Here is a 14,638-nt window from a genome sequence, read left to right on the forward strand (position 1 = left end):
TTCTTCTTCTTACTTATAATGTTTTGAATAATCAGGTCCCATCTTATCTTAGGGACCTCGTAGTACCATATCACCCCAATAGAGCGCTTCGCTCTCAGACTGCAGGCTTACTTGTAGTTCCTAGGGTTTGTAAGAGTAGAATGGGAGGCAGAGCCTTCAGCTTTCAGGCTTCTCTCCTGTGGAACCAGCTCCCAATTCAGATCAGGGAGACAGACACCCTCTCTACTTTTAAGATTAGGCTTAAAACTTTCCTTTTTGCTAAAGCTTATAGTTAGGGCTGGATCAGGTGACCCTGAACCATCCCTTAGTTATGCTGCTATAGACGTAGACTGCTGGGGGGTTCCCATGATGCACTGTTTCTTTCTCTTTTTGCTCTGTATGCACCACTCTGCATTTAATCATTAGTGATCGATCTCTGCTCCCCTCCACAGCATGTCTTTTTCCTGGTTCTCTCCCTCAGCCCCAACCAGTCCCAGCAGAAGACTGCCCCTCCCTGAGCCTGGTTCTGCTGGAGGTTTCTTCCTGTTAAAAGGGAGTTTTTCCTTCCCACTGTAGCCAAGTGCTTGCTCACAGGGGGTCGTTTTGACCGTTGGGGTTTTACATAATTATTGTATGGCCTTGCCTTACAATATAAAGCGCCTTGGGGCAACTGTCTGTTGTGATTTGGCGCTATATAAAAAAAACTGATTGATTGATTGATTGATAAATTAGTAATTAAAATAAATAAACACTTGAAATATATCAGTCTGTGTGCAATGAATGTGTACAAGTTTCACTTTTTGAATGGAATTACTGAAATAAATCAACTTTTTCATGATATTCTAATGATCAGCACCTGTATGTATATGTTATGGGCTGCATCTAGTTCTTTTAACCTTATATTTCTTTTTCAAATTCTCCCATTTTTTGCATCCAGCCCTAGTTCCTTTTGAAATTTTCTTGACAAATAATATCAGTCTATTAGGACATCAGGTTATGTGTTACACATACATGTGTGTATATATTTTCCAACTTATTCCCATTGGTGAAACTTCTCATTTTCTGCCTGAAAGCTTATTAGGAGACGAGTGTGCTCAGGGCTCCCTGTTTGTTTACAAAATACACAGGTGTTACAGACCTTGAAATCCAACAGCAGGGGTCGCTATTATCCAAAGATTTATGACCATACAAATTAACGTGCTTATCCTTTATCATGATTTTCTCCATTGTGAAATATAAAAATGTCTTATCGTAGCGTTCCTGTGTATATGCATTATAACGCCTCAGCGCACCAGCAACATTACGATATTCGTCAGAACGACAATATACACAACATGCATCCAGCAGCATACACGTTGCTGTCATAAACAACTGCCTGTAAAGTTTTTTGGCAAGTTATAACTTTCTAAACAGAGTAATTTGTAATGAAAGCCATTTCATTTGTGCGGCTCTTTCAGCGCCATGTTTATTTCTGTGGCGACAGCGGTAAGCTCCTCCTACCCCTCCAAACGGAGTGTGCATCCAGATTCACTCCGTTTGGAGGGGTTTGTAGCCCTCCGCCTCCCCCTCCACCTCGCTCCAAAAAGAGAACTGAGACACCCATCTGTCTCTCGTGCCCACGCAAAACGGAGGGGAAGGGGTAAGGGGAAGGGCTGAGGGGTAGAATTGAGATTCAGCCTAAGTCTTGTCTGCTTGAGGTTTCTTCCTTAACATCATCAGAGGGAGTTTTTCTCTTACCGCTGTCACCTGTGTGCTTGCTCTAGGGGCTGGTAAGGTCAGCCCTTACTCGTGTGAAGCTCCTTGAGGCAGCTTTGTTGTGATTTGGTGCAATATAAATAAATAAATTGAATTAAATTAAATTATGTTATGAATAAATAATACGCCGTTGCATGAAGTGATCACACCACATTTAAAAAATAAATGCAACTCATACTCTGGTGTGACTTATATTCCATAAAGTAAGGTACATGCCACAGCCTGTGGACAGCATAAAGCAAAGGAGGGAAAAAGTATGGTGTTAAAGTCACATTTAGATAAACATTTTCTTCATTTGAGATCATTTGCTATTTCTTTATATTTGACAGTGGATAAGCTGTTTATCTATCGAGACTGTGAAAGGCTGTGATGGATGGATTTTTTTTTTTTCCTGATGGATTCTTGCTGTCTTTTCTCCACACAAATGATTCACGGCAGTGTTTAACATTTCATCACAATCCTTGGAATTAATATTTTAAAATATCTGCAAATGAACCTTCATGGAAAGCTTGGTGCAGCAAACACTGTAGCTCTGCACACTTTGGTACATTTTTCTCATCTGGAGCCCCTCAACTCACACAGCTGCTCTGTGACACTGCATAAATGAAACACTCATTCTAGGTGTTATCCCAGACTTGTGCTGTCATTCAAATCATTGATTATTCCAATGTAGCGCCCTTTCTCTGCAACAATTCTCCTGTAGGACATTTAATACAAATACCACCTTGATTTTCATGTACAGCTGTTCATTCAGTTCTCATGTGGCGTCCACAGGATCTATGTCGACTGTGCTCCAATCACTTAATCACACGCACACGCACAGACACAGATCTGAGACCTGAGAAAATATTGCCCCAACCACTTCCTGGAAAACTGATTAATATTTAGGCTTGATTTTCCGTTGTGGACACTGGTTTATCAGAACTGAGTGACTGTGAAGACCTCAATCTGAAATTGCTTGAGCTTTTCTAGATATGTGATTTGCATGGAATAAAGTATAGTACTAATGTTTCATATGGGTACCTTTGTTTTTATATGAGGCACATGGAAATTCGCTAATTAAAAACCAGAGGTATAACAATTCACTGATATGAATCTGAAATCAGTTTTACAGTAAATGATCTGAATGGAATATGAACAGGTCGATGATACGTTAAGAATCAGTTGAGTGAAGCTCTCATATTGCTACTTACACTTTCTTGTTAATATTCAAAGGTCGGTACAAGACTCTTGCAAGTTCAACATTTAAAAGTATGTTTAAGTGCTTGTTAAATGCTGTTTTTTACTCCCATGGTGATGTATATCTGTGTCACTTTCAGCTGACACACAAATGTCCTGTCTCTACTGCACAATGGTCTTGAATCTTCACAACATTAAGAAGATAACTGAGGAGCTAAAAGATCAAAAGGAGACTTGGAACTCCTATTAAAAACAATATTAATGAATCACATAAAAGTACAAAAGCTGAGCAAGCTGCTTGTGGCACCTCTTGCCTGAAAATTGTGGTTAGGTCCCTGTTGTTACAAAACATAGTTTCCTTACTTTCTAATAACATTTTGGGAAAAAAATGGATGCAAAGCTTTAACTTGTTTTTCTCCAAAAAATAATTCAAACTGATAAAGTGGCAGAAATAATTTGGTGTGATTGATGCAGGTACAAACGAATGCTACGCACAGCCACAAATATTCCCATTCATGCAAAGTGTTCTACACAGTTGTGCACACACTTCTGGGAACTCCTTTGAAAAATCCTGTCATAAACAAGAGAGCTGAAACAAAAACAAGTCTTTACATGTGGAACCTATTCAATCAGCACACCACAAAACATTTGAACTCTATTAGCCAACCTTCTGCCTTTTCACACATTTTTCAACCATCATGTTTTAAGGATGAGTAACAGCGACAGATGACAGAAGTCTGACCCTTGTGTGTGTAAAGCATAAGGAGATGAGCACATACACTCTCTGCATTCATGTGTGTAAAGTAGAGAGAGGGATAGAGCAAACTGACCCCATGGTGGGGTCCAGGGCGATGCCTTTTGGGTTGTACAGCTCCTGGTCCAGGAGCGTGACACATGTCTGCCCATCCTTGTCACAAACGAAGATCCTGTCGTCCACGTCATCCACAAAGTAGAAGTTTCCGGTGAGCCAGTCGATGGCCATCTGCTCCACATCTGGACACAGAGGGAGAGCAAAGTAAAAAATGACAAAGTGAAAAAATTGTGTTTTCAGTACTTGTGTTGGTTTAGAAAATATAGTCATGTTCATAGGTAACTGGACAGTGACAGAATTTGTGTGATTTTGACTCTGTACATGACCACAATGAAGGCGAAATGAAACAATAAAAATATGTTTGTACACAGTAAAATCACCAGTGTCAATTTTTACACTGGTGACACTGGTCAGCAACAGTCCATGAAGAGCAAAGATGGTGCAAGTTTCCCTGGCTGCCAGTCACATCAGTAGGTGATTTCAAAGATGATTGAGACTTTGAGTTGAGGGGAGGAGGAACTCAGTAAAACCACCTTCTCATATATTCATCCTCTGACTTGTGTAATGAAAACTGGTAGTAAAAATGAAGATTTGCATGAAAAAAACCCCACTTGTATTTAGTTTTTCTGATTACTTATGGCTTTTGAAAATGGAGGGAATGTGTATAAAACAGCTGTACTCCATAAAAGTCTATTCTATAAGCACATTTTTGATTGTTTCATTTTAACTCCATTATGTTGGAGTATCGAGGCAAAATTACAAATCATTTGTCACTCAGTGTCCATATGCGTATGGATGTGACTGTATTATTATTTTCTTTTGCAGACTTGCAGTAACAGCATTACTGAGTTAAATAATAAAGCAAAACTGAATACTTAGTATGTACTAACCTTGGTTAGGAACCCACTACCCAACCGTTACTGTAATACTTACTAGAAGTAAAAGCAACTTGACACTTGCACTAATTTGATCCCTGCACTGCCACGCAATTCGTCATGCCAATGTGTCCTGCTTTGTCCCGCTTGACCCCACACTTTGCCCAACTTGGCTGATGAAACCATTCTCTCATCGCTCCCAGAACCACAGAGAAATTACCTACAGCTGCAGGTTGTCTCATGCACGTCATGCGGTGGAGAATGCATTTGAAATCTTGTCTCAAAGGTTATTATTTATAATAACTATATATAGTAATGGATTGGCAAAACTGCATTTTCATTCCTTCTCATGAGTTAGATAATGTATCTGTAAAGTTATGTTTGTTATAGATGTAACATCTCGCAATAATTGTTCAGATGCTCTGTGTGTAATGACACGCAGTAACACGCAGTGTTTTCAAATAGGTTGCACAATGTTCACAACTAGTTCACAAAATTAATGTGTGCCAGATGTTTTGAGCATTTCAAAAAAAATTTGTGTACTGTCATGTGTACTGCACACAGCTCCCACACAGTTTACAAGGAGTTTACTCACTGGCACGCAAGATTGCGTACCAGTGCGGGGATCAAATTTGTGCAATTGCTAATGTGCCTTAAGCAAGTCATAAGGGACACAATTCATACATACCACATCACTGCCATTTTCCCTGTCCTTTGAACGGGATGTTTACAGGTGATACATATGCACATACGTAACCAGGTATAATTCAAAAATTTAAATATGCAAACAGCAGACTTTTTAAAGCAGGTCCTGATAATAATCATTTGCTCTATCCATCACAGCATGACAACAGGTTTACTTTGAGGTGTGTAATGCTGACGTAGATGTAGCCAAGCACCAATGCTGTGGTTCCTAATACATTTATTTTCATGTGGCTCATCTCAAGACCAATGCCCACCCATAGTTCAAAATCAAACATGAAGACATGCACTTGTCAGCATATATCCACTTTATGGAACATTTACAGCCTACAGCAGTTCAACAAAGACAGCACTGGTAAAAACTGAAATAACACGCCCCCCCCCCCCAACTCTATCCAAACTGTTTAAATGTGGTGCAAGACCACATAGGGGGATTCTAAAGTGGGTGAAAAACAATAAGAATGAAACTTTAACATCCTCTTTTCTGTGATTCTTACTTCATTTCTTTGAACAGCTTCAATCAAGATTCAGAGAAAAAAGTAACTGTTAAAGGAACAGGAGAGGGCATCATGAATCCTGAATGTTTGATTTAGATGCAGAACTTGCAAATATTAAAACTAGAGTGGGGCTGAAAACCACAACGCTTGTATTTTCGCAGCTGTCACAAGCTCTGCACAGAATTATCTTCATAAAGGCTTGCCGCAGGGGTCCTTGTTCATGTGGCCCTCAGTGCTAAGGGTGAAAGGTCTAAGTGTGTTTACTGGGGTGATCTGATCACTCATGTAGGTGAATCCAGAGGATCAATTTCTCCATGCAGCAAAGGAAAGCTTTGGCTTGACTGGGGGAAATGACGACGCAGATTCCACAGCCTTGGAACACAATAAAAGTGTGCGTAGTGAAAGTGTAACAGCCATGTGGCAATAAATCTGAATGCAATTCCAGAAGAGTCTTCTGTGTTTAGAGAAATGGACACATTTTTCCAAGAAATAGCCTGGAGAGCAAACGGGTTGGGGGTGGGGGGGTTCCGAGGGGTGGTAACGCAGTCAAAAACTCTGTGTTAAACATAGAAGTGGCAAAAGTACAGGAGACAGGAAGAAAAAGTGAGAAAGAAAGAATGAAGAGGGGAAAGAAGGACAGAAAGAAAGAGATTGATTTCCACAAGTTAAACTTGGCCATTGTGTGGCAGCATTTCTGAGGTATATGGGAATCATCAGCCATATTCCCAAAGGTGCTCTTAATTTTCAACACAGAGTTCTCTGTTTAAACACTTCCAGCTGCCCAATGGTTTGCTCTCCCCACAATGCACAGATTCACTGATTAAGCAATGGATAAACAAAGGGGGAGAAATTGTGCAATGCTCACACAGTGAGTGGGCCAATCTAAACGCTTTGGAGAAAAAAAATACTCCATTGCCTGCTCTTGGACATCCTCTGTTCTCCATTTTCCTCCACCTCTGGAAAACCGAAATGGCTCCAGCAAAGTCAAAGACTTTTCACCTCCCCCTCCACCCTCCTTTTTTTACAGTCTCCTCCCATTCTCTCTCTCTCCTCCTCCTCCTCCGTACATCTTCCTCTCTTTCTGTCTGCTCCCCAGAGGTGGGAAAACAGTCTGGATTCATTAAGTGCAGTTCTGAGTCTGTCTGAAACTATGTTGTAAAAACAACAAAGTGTAATTGAAAAAACAGAGCGATCTGCCTTCTTTTTTCCTCTCCTCTAAACATGTTTTCTCCACGTTTTCTTGTTCATCTCTGCTCTCCTCTGGTCCTTTGCTTTTCCAGTTTACCAAAAAACAGCTAAAACTGCAGTGTGCAGGATTTAGGGGTGTTTATTACCAAACTAGAGAAGCCCAGTCATCAGATGTAACTGCAGATGTTTTTAATTGGTTTAGTGAGTGCAGCCATTGGTCAAAGCCCCCATGCTTGAGTGAAGGGCCCCCCACATTGTGACATATGACACTGACATCCACAGAAGATGTGACTGGAGAAACAGCACGGGACAACTTTTGTCTGTTGCTTCACCGGTTACAGCTTCGAGGTAGAAAATTAAATTTACTTTAACAGATTAAATGACTGACTACATGTCATAACACGTACATTTTTTAAAAGTAACTCTCCCTAAAAGTTGGTAAAAAAAAAAGAAACAATGAATGGAGGACTCCAGTGCAAGTAAAGTGTAGTTCAGGGACAGTGACCTGGAGAATGACAGAGGAGCTGGAGAGGGTTAATGCTGAGCAAAGTGTTGAATGCAGAGAATATTTGAAAATGTGCAGACTGCTCTTACCAGCACGTGACCTCCTAAGGAGATTTGAGGAGAGTGTCAGTACTAAGCAGTACTCATTTGCAGGGGTCAAGCAACTTGAACAAAGTGAACAAGGAACCAGACTTACTGACAGCTCTGGGATCAGCCTTCCTTCCTGTCAATGCCTACGTACATGGTACTGAACTTAAATCTTTCTCAACGTCCTTTCTAAGTTTCTCTTAAGCCCTGGTCACACGGCATATGGCGGAACGAAGGAAAAAAGTCACAAAGCCACAAACTGTCTAGAAAAAGTGAATGAATGAGCTGGCACTTCTCCCATCACCGAAAAGCCTGCAAGCGCAGAGCGCATAAAAGGTCAAAACAAAAACAAAACGCCGACCTTTACACTGTTATCATTTCTGCAGCGCGTCTGTGCTCTCCACAGCCACCTGCAGCTGCGATGTCTTGAAAACAGGTTTAAATGTGTGCGCGCACATGCACGTTAGAGCCACAGACGGCATGCAAACATGCGTAAATAGTTAAAGTAGTTGATAAAACGTTCTTGCCGTTATTGTTTCTGTATGAAAACGTTGCTTTTCGTCCCACACATGGACGAGTCATGTTCAGCTCATCGGGTCTTTAATTATTGATCCATTCAGATATTGTCAATGTTCGTGGACTTGGGAGGGTGGACGACGTTGGACGACGTTGGACGACAATCAAACGGAACACTGACAGCACGGGAGCTACGCAAACAATGAGGAACCGTCAAGACAGAAAGCAACACGGAATACGGATGAATTGAGGTTGTTGTCAGGATTCATTCAGATTTTTCAACGGTTTAAAAATTCTGACGAAGCGCCAGCTACAGAAATTAAGCTGGACAACGGTTAAACGATGTCTCCGAAAGTCAACGTAAGTCCAGATTTCTTGTTTCGTTTTGGCTTTAGTGTCCTTTGTTAGTGCCGTGTGACCGGGGCATTAAGAAGAACTTTCATCACCCTTACCAGACTTTCATGGATCACATCACATTCAAACACATCTTGATTGCTTCAAGACCACTCCACTGCGGTGGTGCACAGCAGCAAAATTGAAAAAAAAATGTCACTGTCCAATTACTTTTGTGCCTAACTATATTCTCTGGTGGCGAGACTTGTAAGACTGAGCCTGCGTTGACTTGTCAGACTGAAACTTCTCTCAACACTGACCACAGAACAATATGAAATGCAACAGCAAAAAGCCCTTCAGACAAAAAACAAAACAGTGTGCAAAAGTCAGGAACCTGCAGTAGTTTTGGCCATGTTAAGATTTTCAGGAGCTCAGCCAGACTCCTAGCTGCCTCAGCTTGACTCGTACTCATGTCTGAGTGGCTTGGTAAGGACAGAGCTGAGGTGGTTGGGAGTTTCTCATTCACCATGACCTGTGCCAACATCTGTCATGGGATTTGCCTATTCTGGAGGACTCTGTGCCTAACGTGGGAAGGTGAGAGCTGTTTGGAGCAATCAGCGGAGGCCCACAGAGTTATAACTTAATGCATTATGGCACCAATGTTGATTTACATAATATCAACCTCTGCCCCCACAAAAAAAAAAAAAAAAACTGTCTGGGCAGTCGCTCATTTTATGCACTGGTCAGACGACAATATGTGCCTTTCAATCTTGAATACCACAATCCAGGTGCAGTGTATTTTGTGTTGTTTGGCCTCATGTGGGTGGTTAAATTATGCAGGGATTCAAATGTGAAAAATGTCTCTGCTGTCTACACAATAAATTTTAGTAAAATATACTCTGAATGAATGAATGAATGAATAAATATAAATATACTCTATCACAGTGCTAAATCAATTCTATCACAGGGTAAAATCAACATGCTGTGAATGACTTATTGGAGTTGAAAAATATGATCTGACAAGACGGTAAAGCTGATTTCATGCTACAATAGAGTGTATTTAACTCTATTTCGACTGGGACCAAATGTTATCCTGGAAGAGTATATTTTACTCTGTAATATTTGTATATGTGTATGTATACTTTCATAAATTCACCCTCTTACATTCCTATCCATGTTCTGTATGCCATCTAGCCCCTGTTCATGTTTGAAAAATGCATGTCTGCACCCTGCAAAGCACACACGTTAACCAACAAGAACTCTATTTTCAGTTTTCTGGATATGTGTTGTAAAAATCAAAACATACCATTAACTTCTTTACATCATCTCTCATACACTGAATTTGGAGTTTTATAAGAAGAAAAAAACCCCACTGGCACTTGGATTAAGGAAGCGTATTGCCTTTTAATTGCTTCCTCACAGCAGCACAGCACTAACCCTTCATCACCAGATGTAAACATCCTGCCCACGTTCCTCACTGCTCTTATCTCTCCTTTGTGTGATTGTGTGAGTACATGTGCGTCTGTTGGCGCGTGTCGACTCAGAAGCACTGCAGTGTGTGGGGGTGTGCATGTGTGTGGGAAGGGCTTGGAGAACCCGACTGAATGTGTTGGAATTTCCTGCACATTCTTTTGGTCTTTAAATTGTGGAGCAAAATGTAAGCTGAGGGTCAAAGCAACAGCTGCACAGCAATCATGATAATCCCAGCTATTTTAAAATGCTCACTGCAGCCACAAATACGTCATTTTTTGTAAGCTAGAAGTTTCTATTTCAAGTGTTGCAACATTTATCTGATAGAATCATTGTCTCTGAGATTTTAGGCGACATACTGGATGAGGAAGGGGACAGACGTCAATGCCAGACGCGGTTTTCTTTTCACATCACCAGATTTGACATACAGAGATTACAGCTGCACAAAATTGTGCATGCATGTGCAAGCATCATCTTTCATTGCTTTCATTGCAATGGAAAAGTCATTTCTGATGTGTTTCTCCATTCTTTAGTCTGCAAACAAGAGGATGTGAACAGACAATGTACTGTGCACTCGGTGGATATGATCGTAACAATGCTAAGAAACTGAAATGAGAGATTTGACATTGAGCTGTATGAATATATACACTGAATCTTGAATGAGTTTAAGCCTTTTATGTAGGAAGGATGGAAGAAGTAAGACATGATGGAGAAGTATCAGGAAAAACAGGATAGAAGGGAAAATGATTATGAACAGTGCTGCTGCTCATAATTATTTTCATTTGTAATTGCATGTGAAGATAAGATTATTCCCTACAAGTCCAGCCATGTACAGGTTGCAGACAGGTATATCATATCTTAAATAAGCAAAACAAACCTGTTTTCTTCTGCTAGATTCTGGCTTTATCCCCAAGAAGTCAACCATTCACCACATTCTAAAACTGAGAGTCCTCAATGAATGCAAGCTTGAATATCGACAATGATTCTTTTCAACCTGTGATGGTTTTTGTAAAGTATTTGATTCAGCTGATCAAGCTGTTTTGTGGGACATCCTGGAGTTGCTGGACTCCAGCCAGCTGAGAGTTGCGGACATACATACATACTTGGCACAACTTTCAAACTTTTGCAACTGCACATATTCCATTTTATCAAAGAGTAAGCATTAAGTATTAAGGATTGCTTCTCTTTTCGCCAGCCGGCCTTCCATTCTTTCCAGTCAGCTGATCTCTAAATCGCATGTTGGCCTCTCTATACAGGGATAGCAAGAGCTGGATCCGTGACATGATTGAAAAGAAGGAAAGAAAAAGAAAAAGACTGACTGAGTGAGATAAGCCCATCTCTGATTTTAAGTGCGGAGCTGCGTCAGTCACAGTCAGTCAGAGCTGCGTGTCGTCAGAGTGAGCTGCAAAAAGTTTGTACCCGAGTTTTCAGAGGTGGTGTTTGTAGTTGCCATCTGCCACGCCGGTGTTTGCCAACCCGGACAGTGGGAATACCACCTCAACCGGCAACTTAGCCCCGCGACTGGACAGCAACAACGTCCGAGGCTCAACGTGGTGAATTCACTGAGGCCGCGCGCTGCGTCATTAGAGCCGCGCGTCACGAGTGCCGCTTCCCCGAGGCCTCGTGCAGCCACCGCGGATCCATCAGCGCGGAAACACCGAGGCCGCGCGGCACCAGCGCAGTGCAGATCCATCCCGGTGATAAACAACACAGGCTGTTAACATCGGCGATCGACAAGCTGCTCATAAACCGACCATGGGGCCTAAGAAGGTTCTGACAGCGGAGGAAGGTGACGATATTAAAAAATCTCTGGACTTTTTATCAGAGGAGATTTCTGTTGTGAAGCAGCAACAGAAATCAATCATGGATCTGGTGGAGGAGGTGAAGGCATTACGGCTCCAGAATGCCGAGAAAGACCGGCATCTGGTGCAGCTGGAAAATAGAGTGGCTGAATTGGAGCAGTACACCAGAATCAACGACGTCATCATCACAGGTCTTCACATCAAACCATGGTCCTACGCACGGGCAGTAACAGATGAGAGCGGAGGGGAGCCCAGTGAACAGGAGGTCAGCTCTGTGGAAAAACAGGTTGCTGATTTCCTCCTATCTAAAGGTATAGAAATGGATTTAAATAACATTGAAGCGTGCCACCCTCTGCCCCGGAGAAATGACGGTGATAATGACGTCATCATGAGATTCATCAACAGAAAACACAAACAGCACTGTTAAAACAAGGAAGAAAACTGAAAGGGACAAACGTATTCATCAATGAACATCTCACCAAACGGAATGCCGACATCGCCAGGAAAGCACGCTTCTTGAAGAAACAGGGAAAAATCAGCACACATGGACTTCAAACTGTAAAATATTCATCAAACTGAACGGATCACCAGAACAAGCAAAAGTCATGGCAATAAGGAACATCGAGGAGCTGGACAAATATGAACAATAGTGTTTCTTAAAGCGAGGATCTGGACAGATATGACCAATAAGGTATGAGGACACAAACACATCACAACACCATGACACAGACCAGAGGAACCTATTCATCTACTACCTATTCATCTACATCTGGAGACAAGAAGGATATAACTCAAAGGATTGCTGATCATGGAAAAGTAGAACTGAGAACATTTAAATACACAGACCACAATGTACTGGACTTGGAGCACGATATAGACCCAGACAATAATTTCTTCTCAAATATCAATGACAGTTGTTGCTATATACAGATGAACAGTTTAATCGGATCATTAAACGGATAACAAATTATCAATAATCCATTTCAACAGCAGAAGTCTATATGCAAACTTTAACAACATTAAAGAATATTTAAGTCAGTTTAAAAAAATATTTAACATAATTGCTATATCAGAAACATGGATCAATGAAGATAAAGGAATGGATTTTGAACTGGATGGATATGAATTTAATTGTGTAAACAGAAAGAATAAGAGTGGAGGAGGAGTGGCTGTGTATGTGGATAAGAACATGGATTATAAAATAGTAGACAATATGACAACTGTGATTGATAACTTATTAGAATGTATAACTATTGAAATATGTGAAGAAAAAAGCAAAAATGTATTAGTCAGCTGTATATATAGAGCACCAGGATCTAGTATTGAAACATTCACTGACTGTATGGGAAAAATGTTCTCAAAAACTAATCAAAAAACTGTGTTCATTTGTGGTGACTTAAATATTGATCTGCTCAATCCAAATAAGCATAAAATAACAGATGAATTTATCAGTATAATGTACAGTATGAGTTTATATCCAAAATCACCAGGCCAAGCAGAATTACATCCCATAGTGCCACCTTAATTGATAATATATTCAGCAATGATATTGAGAATAACACTGTGAGTGGATTATTAATCAATGACATTAGTGATCATCTACCAGTTTTCATCGTTTATAATAGAAACCATCGGCGGAATCAGCCAGAGGAGAAAATAAAATACAGGCGAGTGCGGACAGAGGAAAACATGAACACACTAAAGAAGGATTTACAGGAGCAAAACTGGGAAAAGGTATACAGTGAAAGTGATGTTGATAGTGCATATGAAACTTTTTTACAAATATTTACATCATTATATGATAAAAATTGTCCAATTAAACAAGACTACAGAAAACAAAAATCCAAGCTCGACCATGGATGACGAAAGGGTTACGAAATGCATGTAATAAGAAAAATACACTGTATAGAGAATTCATAAAACTAAAGACTAAAGAGGCAGAAAATAGATATAAGAAATACAAAAATAGATTAACTAATATTATACGGGTATGTAGGAAGGAATATTATAGTAACATATTATATAATAACAAAAACAATATTAAAGGAATATGGGATATATTAAATAGCATTATCAAAAATGGTAATAAAAAACAGAGTTACCCTCAGTATTTCATTGATAATAATGTCAAGAAGGAAAATAAGGATGAGGTAGTCAACGGTTTTAATAATTTTTTTGTAAATATTGGACCAAGCTTGGCAGAAAAAATTCCCGATTCCCAACCTGAGGATTGGGATAATAATCTCATAGAAAGAAATCCCTGTTCAATGTTCCTCACAGCAGTGGATGGAAATGAAATTATAGACATTGTGAATAATTGTAAATATAAAACATCTACCGATTTAAATGAAATTGATATGGTGGTGGTAAAACAGGTCATTGAATGGATTGTAGAACCATTAACATACATCTGTAACTTATCATTTCAAACCGGTAAATTTCCCAATCAAATGAAAATAGCTAAGGTTGTGCCGCTGTATAAGACTGGGGATAGACACCACTTCACAAATTATAGACCTGTTTCTTTGCTTCCACAATTTTCCAAATTATTAGAAAAGTTATTCAATAATAGATTAGACAAATTCATAAATAAACATAAATTACTTACTGATAGTCAATATGGATTCAGAGCACATAGTTCAACATCACTTGCATTAATAGAATCAGTTGAGGAGATTACAAACGCCATAGACCACAAATTACATTCAGTTGGAATATTTATAGATCTTAAAAAGGCTTTTGATACAATTAATCATGACATATTAATCAATAAACTTGAACAGTATGGGATTAGGGGGTTGGTGTTGCACTGGGTGAGAAGCTACTTAAGTAACAGAAAACAGTTTGTGAAGTTGGGGGAATATACATCATGATGCTTGGACAATGCTTGTGGCGTCCCACAGGGGTCAGTATTGGGTCCAAAACTGTTTCTAATTTATA

General features: G+C 40.0%; 1 protein-coding gene across 3 annotated transcripts in view; it reads right to left on the bottom strand.

Moving 5' to 3' along the window:
* LOC117507043 (low-density lipoprotein receptor-related protein 1-like) overlaps positions 1-14,638 on the bottom strand; it is a 446,568-nt gene that overhangs the window by 206,349 nt on the left and 225,581 nt on the right. For all 3 annotated transcript variants that reach the window (XM_034166738.1, XM_034166739.1, XM_034166740.1), the window contains one exon: positions 3,744-3,906. In XM_034166738.1, the coding sequence (XP_034022629.1) occupies positions 3,744-3,906 (163 nt within the window). The remainder of the gene's footprint in view (positions 1-3,743; positions 3,907-14,638) is intronic.

This window comes from Thalassophryne amazonica, chromosome 3, assembly GCF_902500255.1.
Source record: "Thalassophryne amazonica chromosome 3, fThaAma1.1, whole genome shotgun sequence".
In the NCBI taxonomy this organism is placed as follows: Eukaryota; Metazoa; Chordata; class Actinopteri; order Batrachoidiformes; family Batrachoididae; genus Thalassophryne; species Thalassophryne amazonica.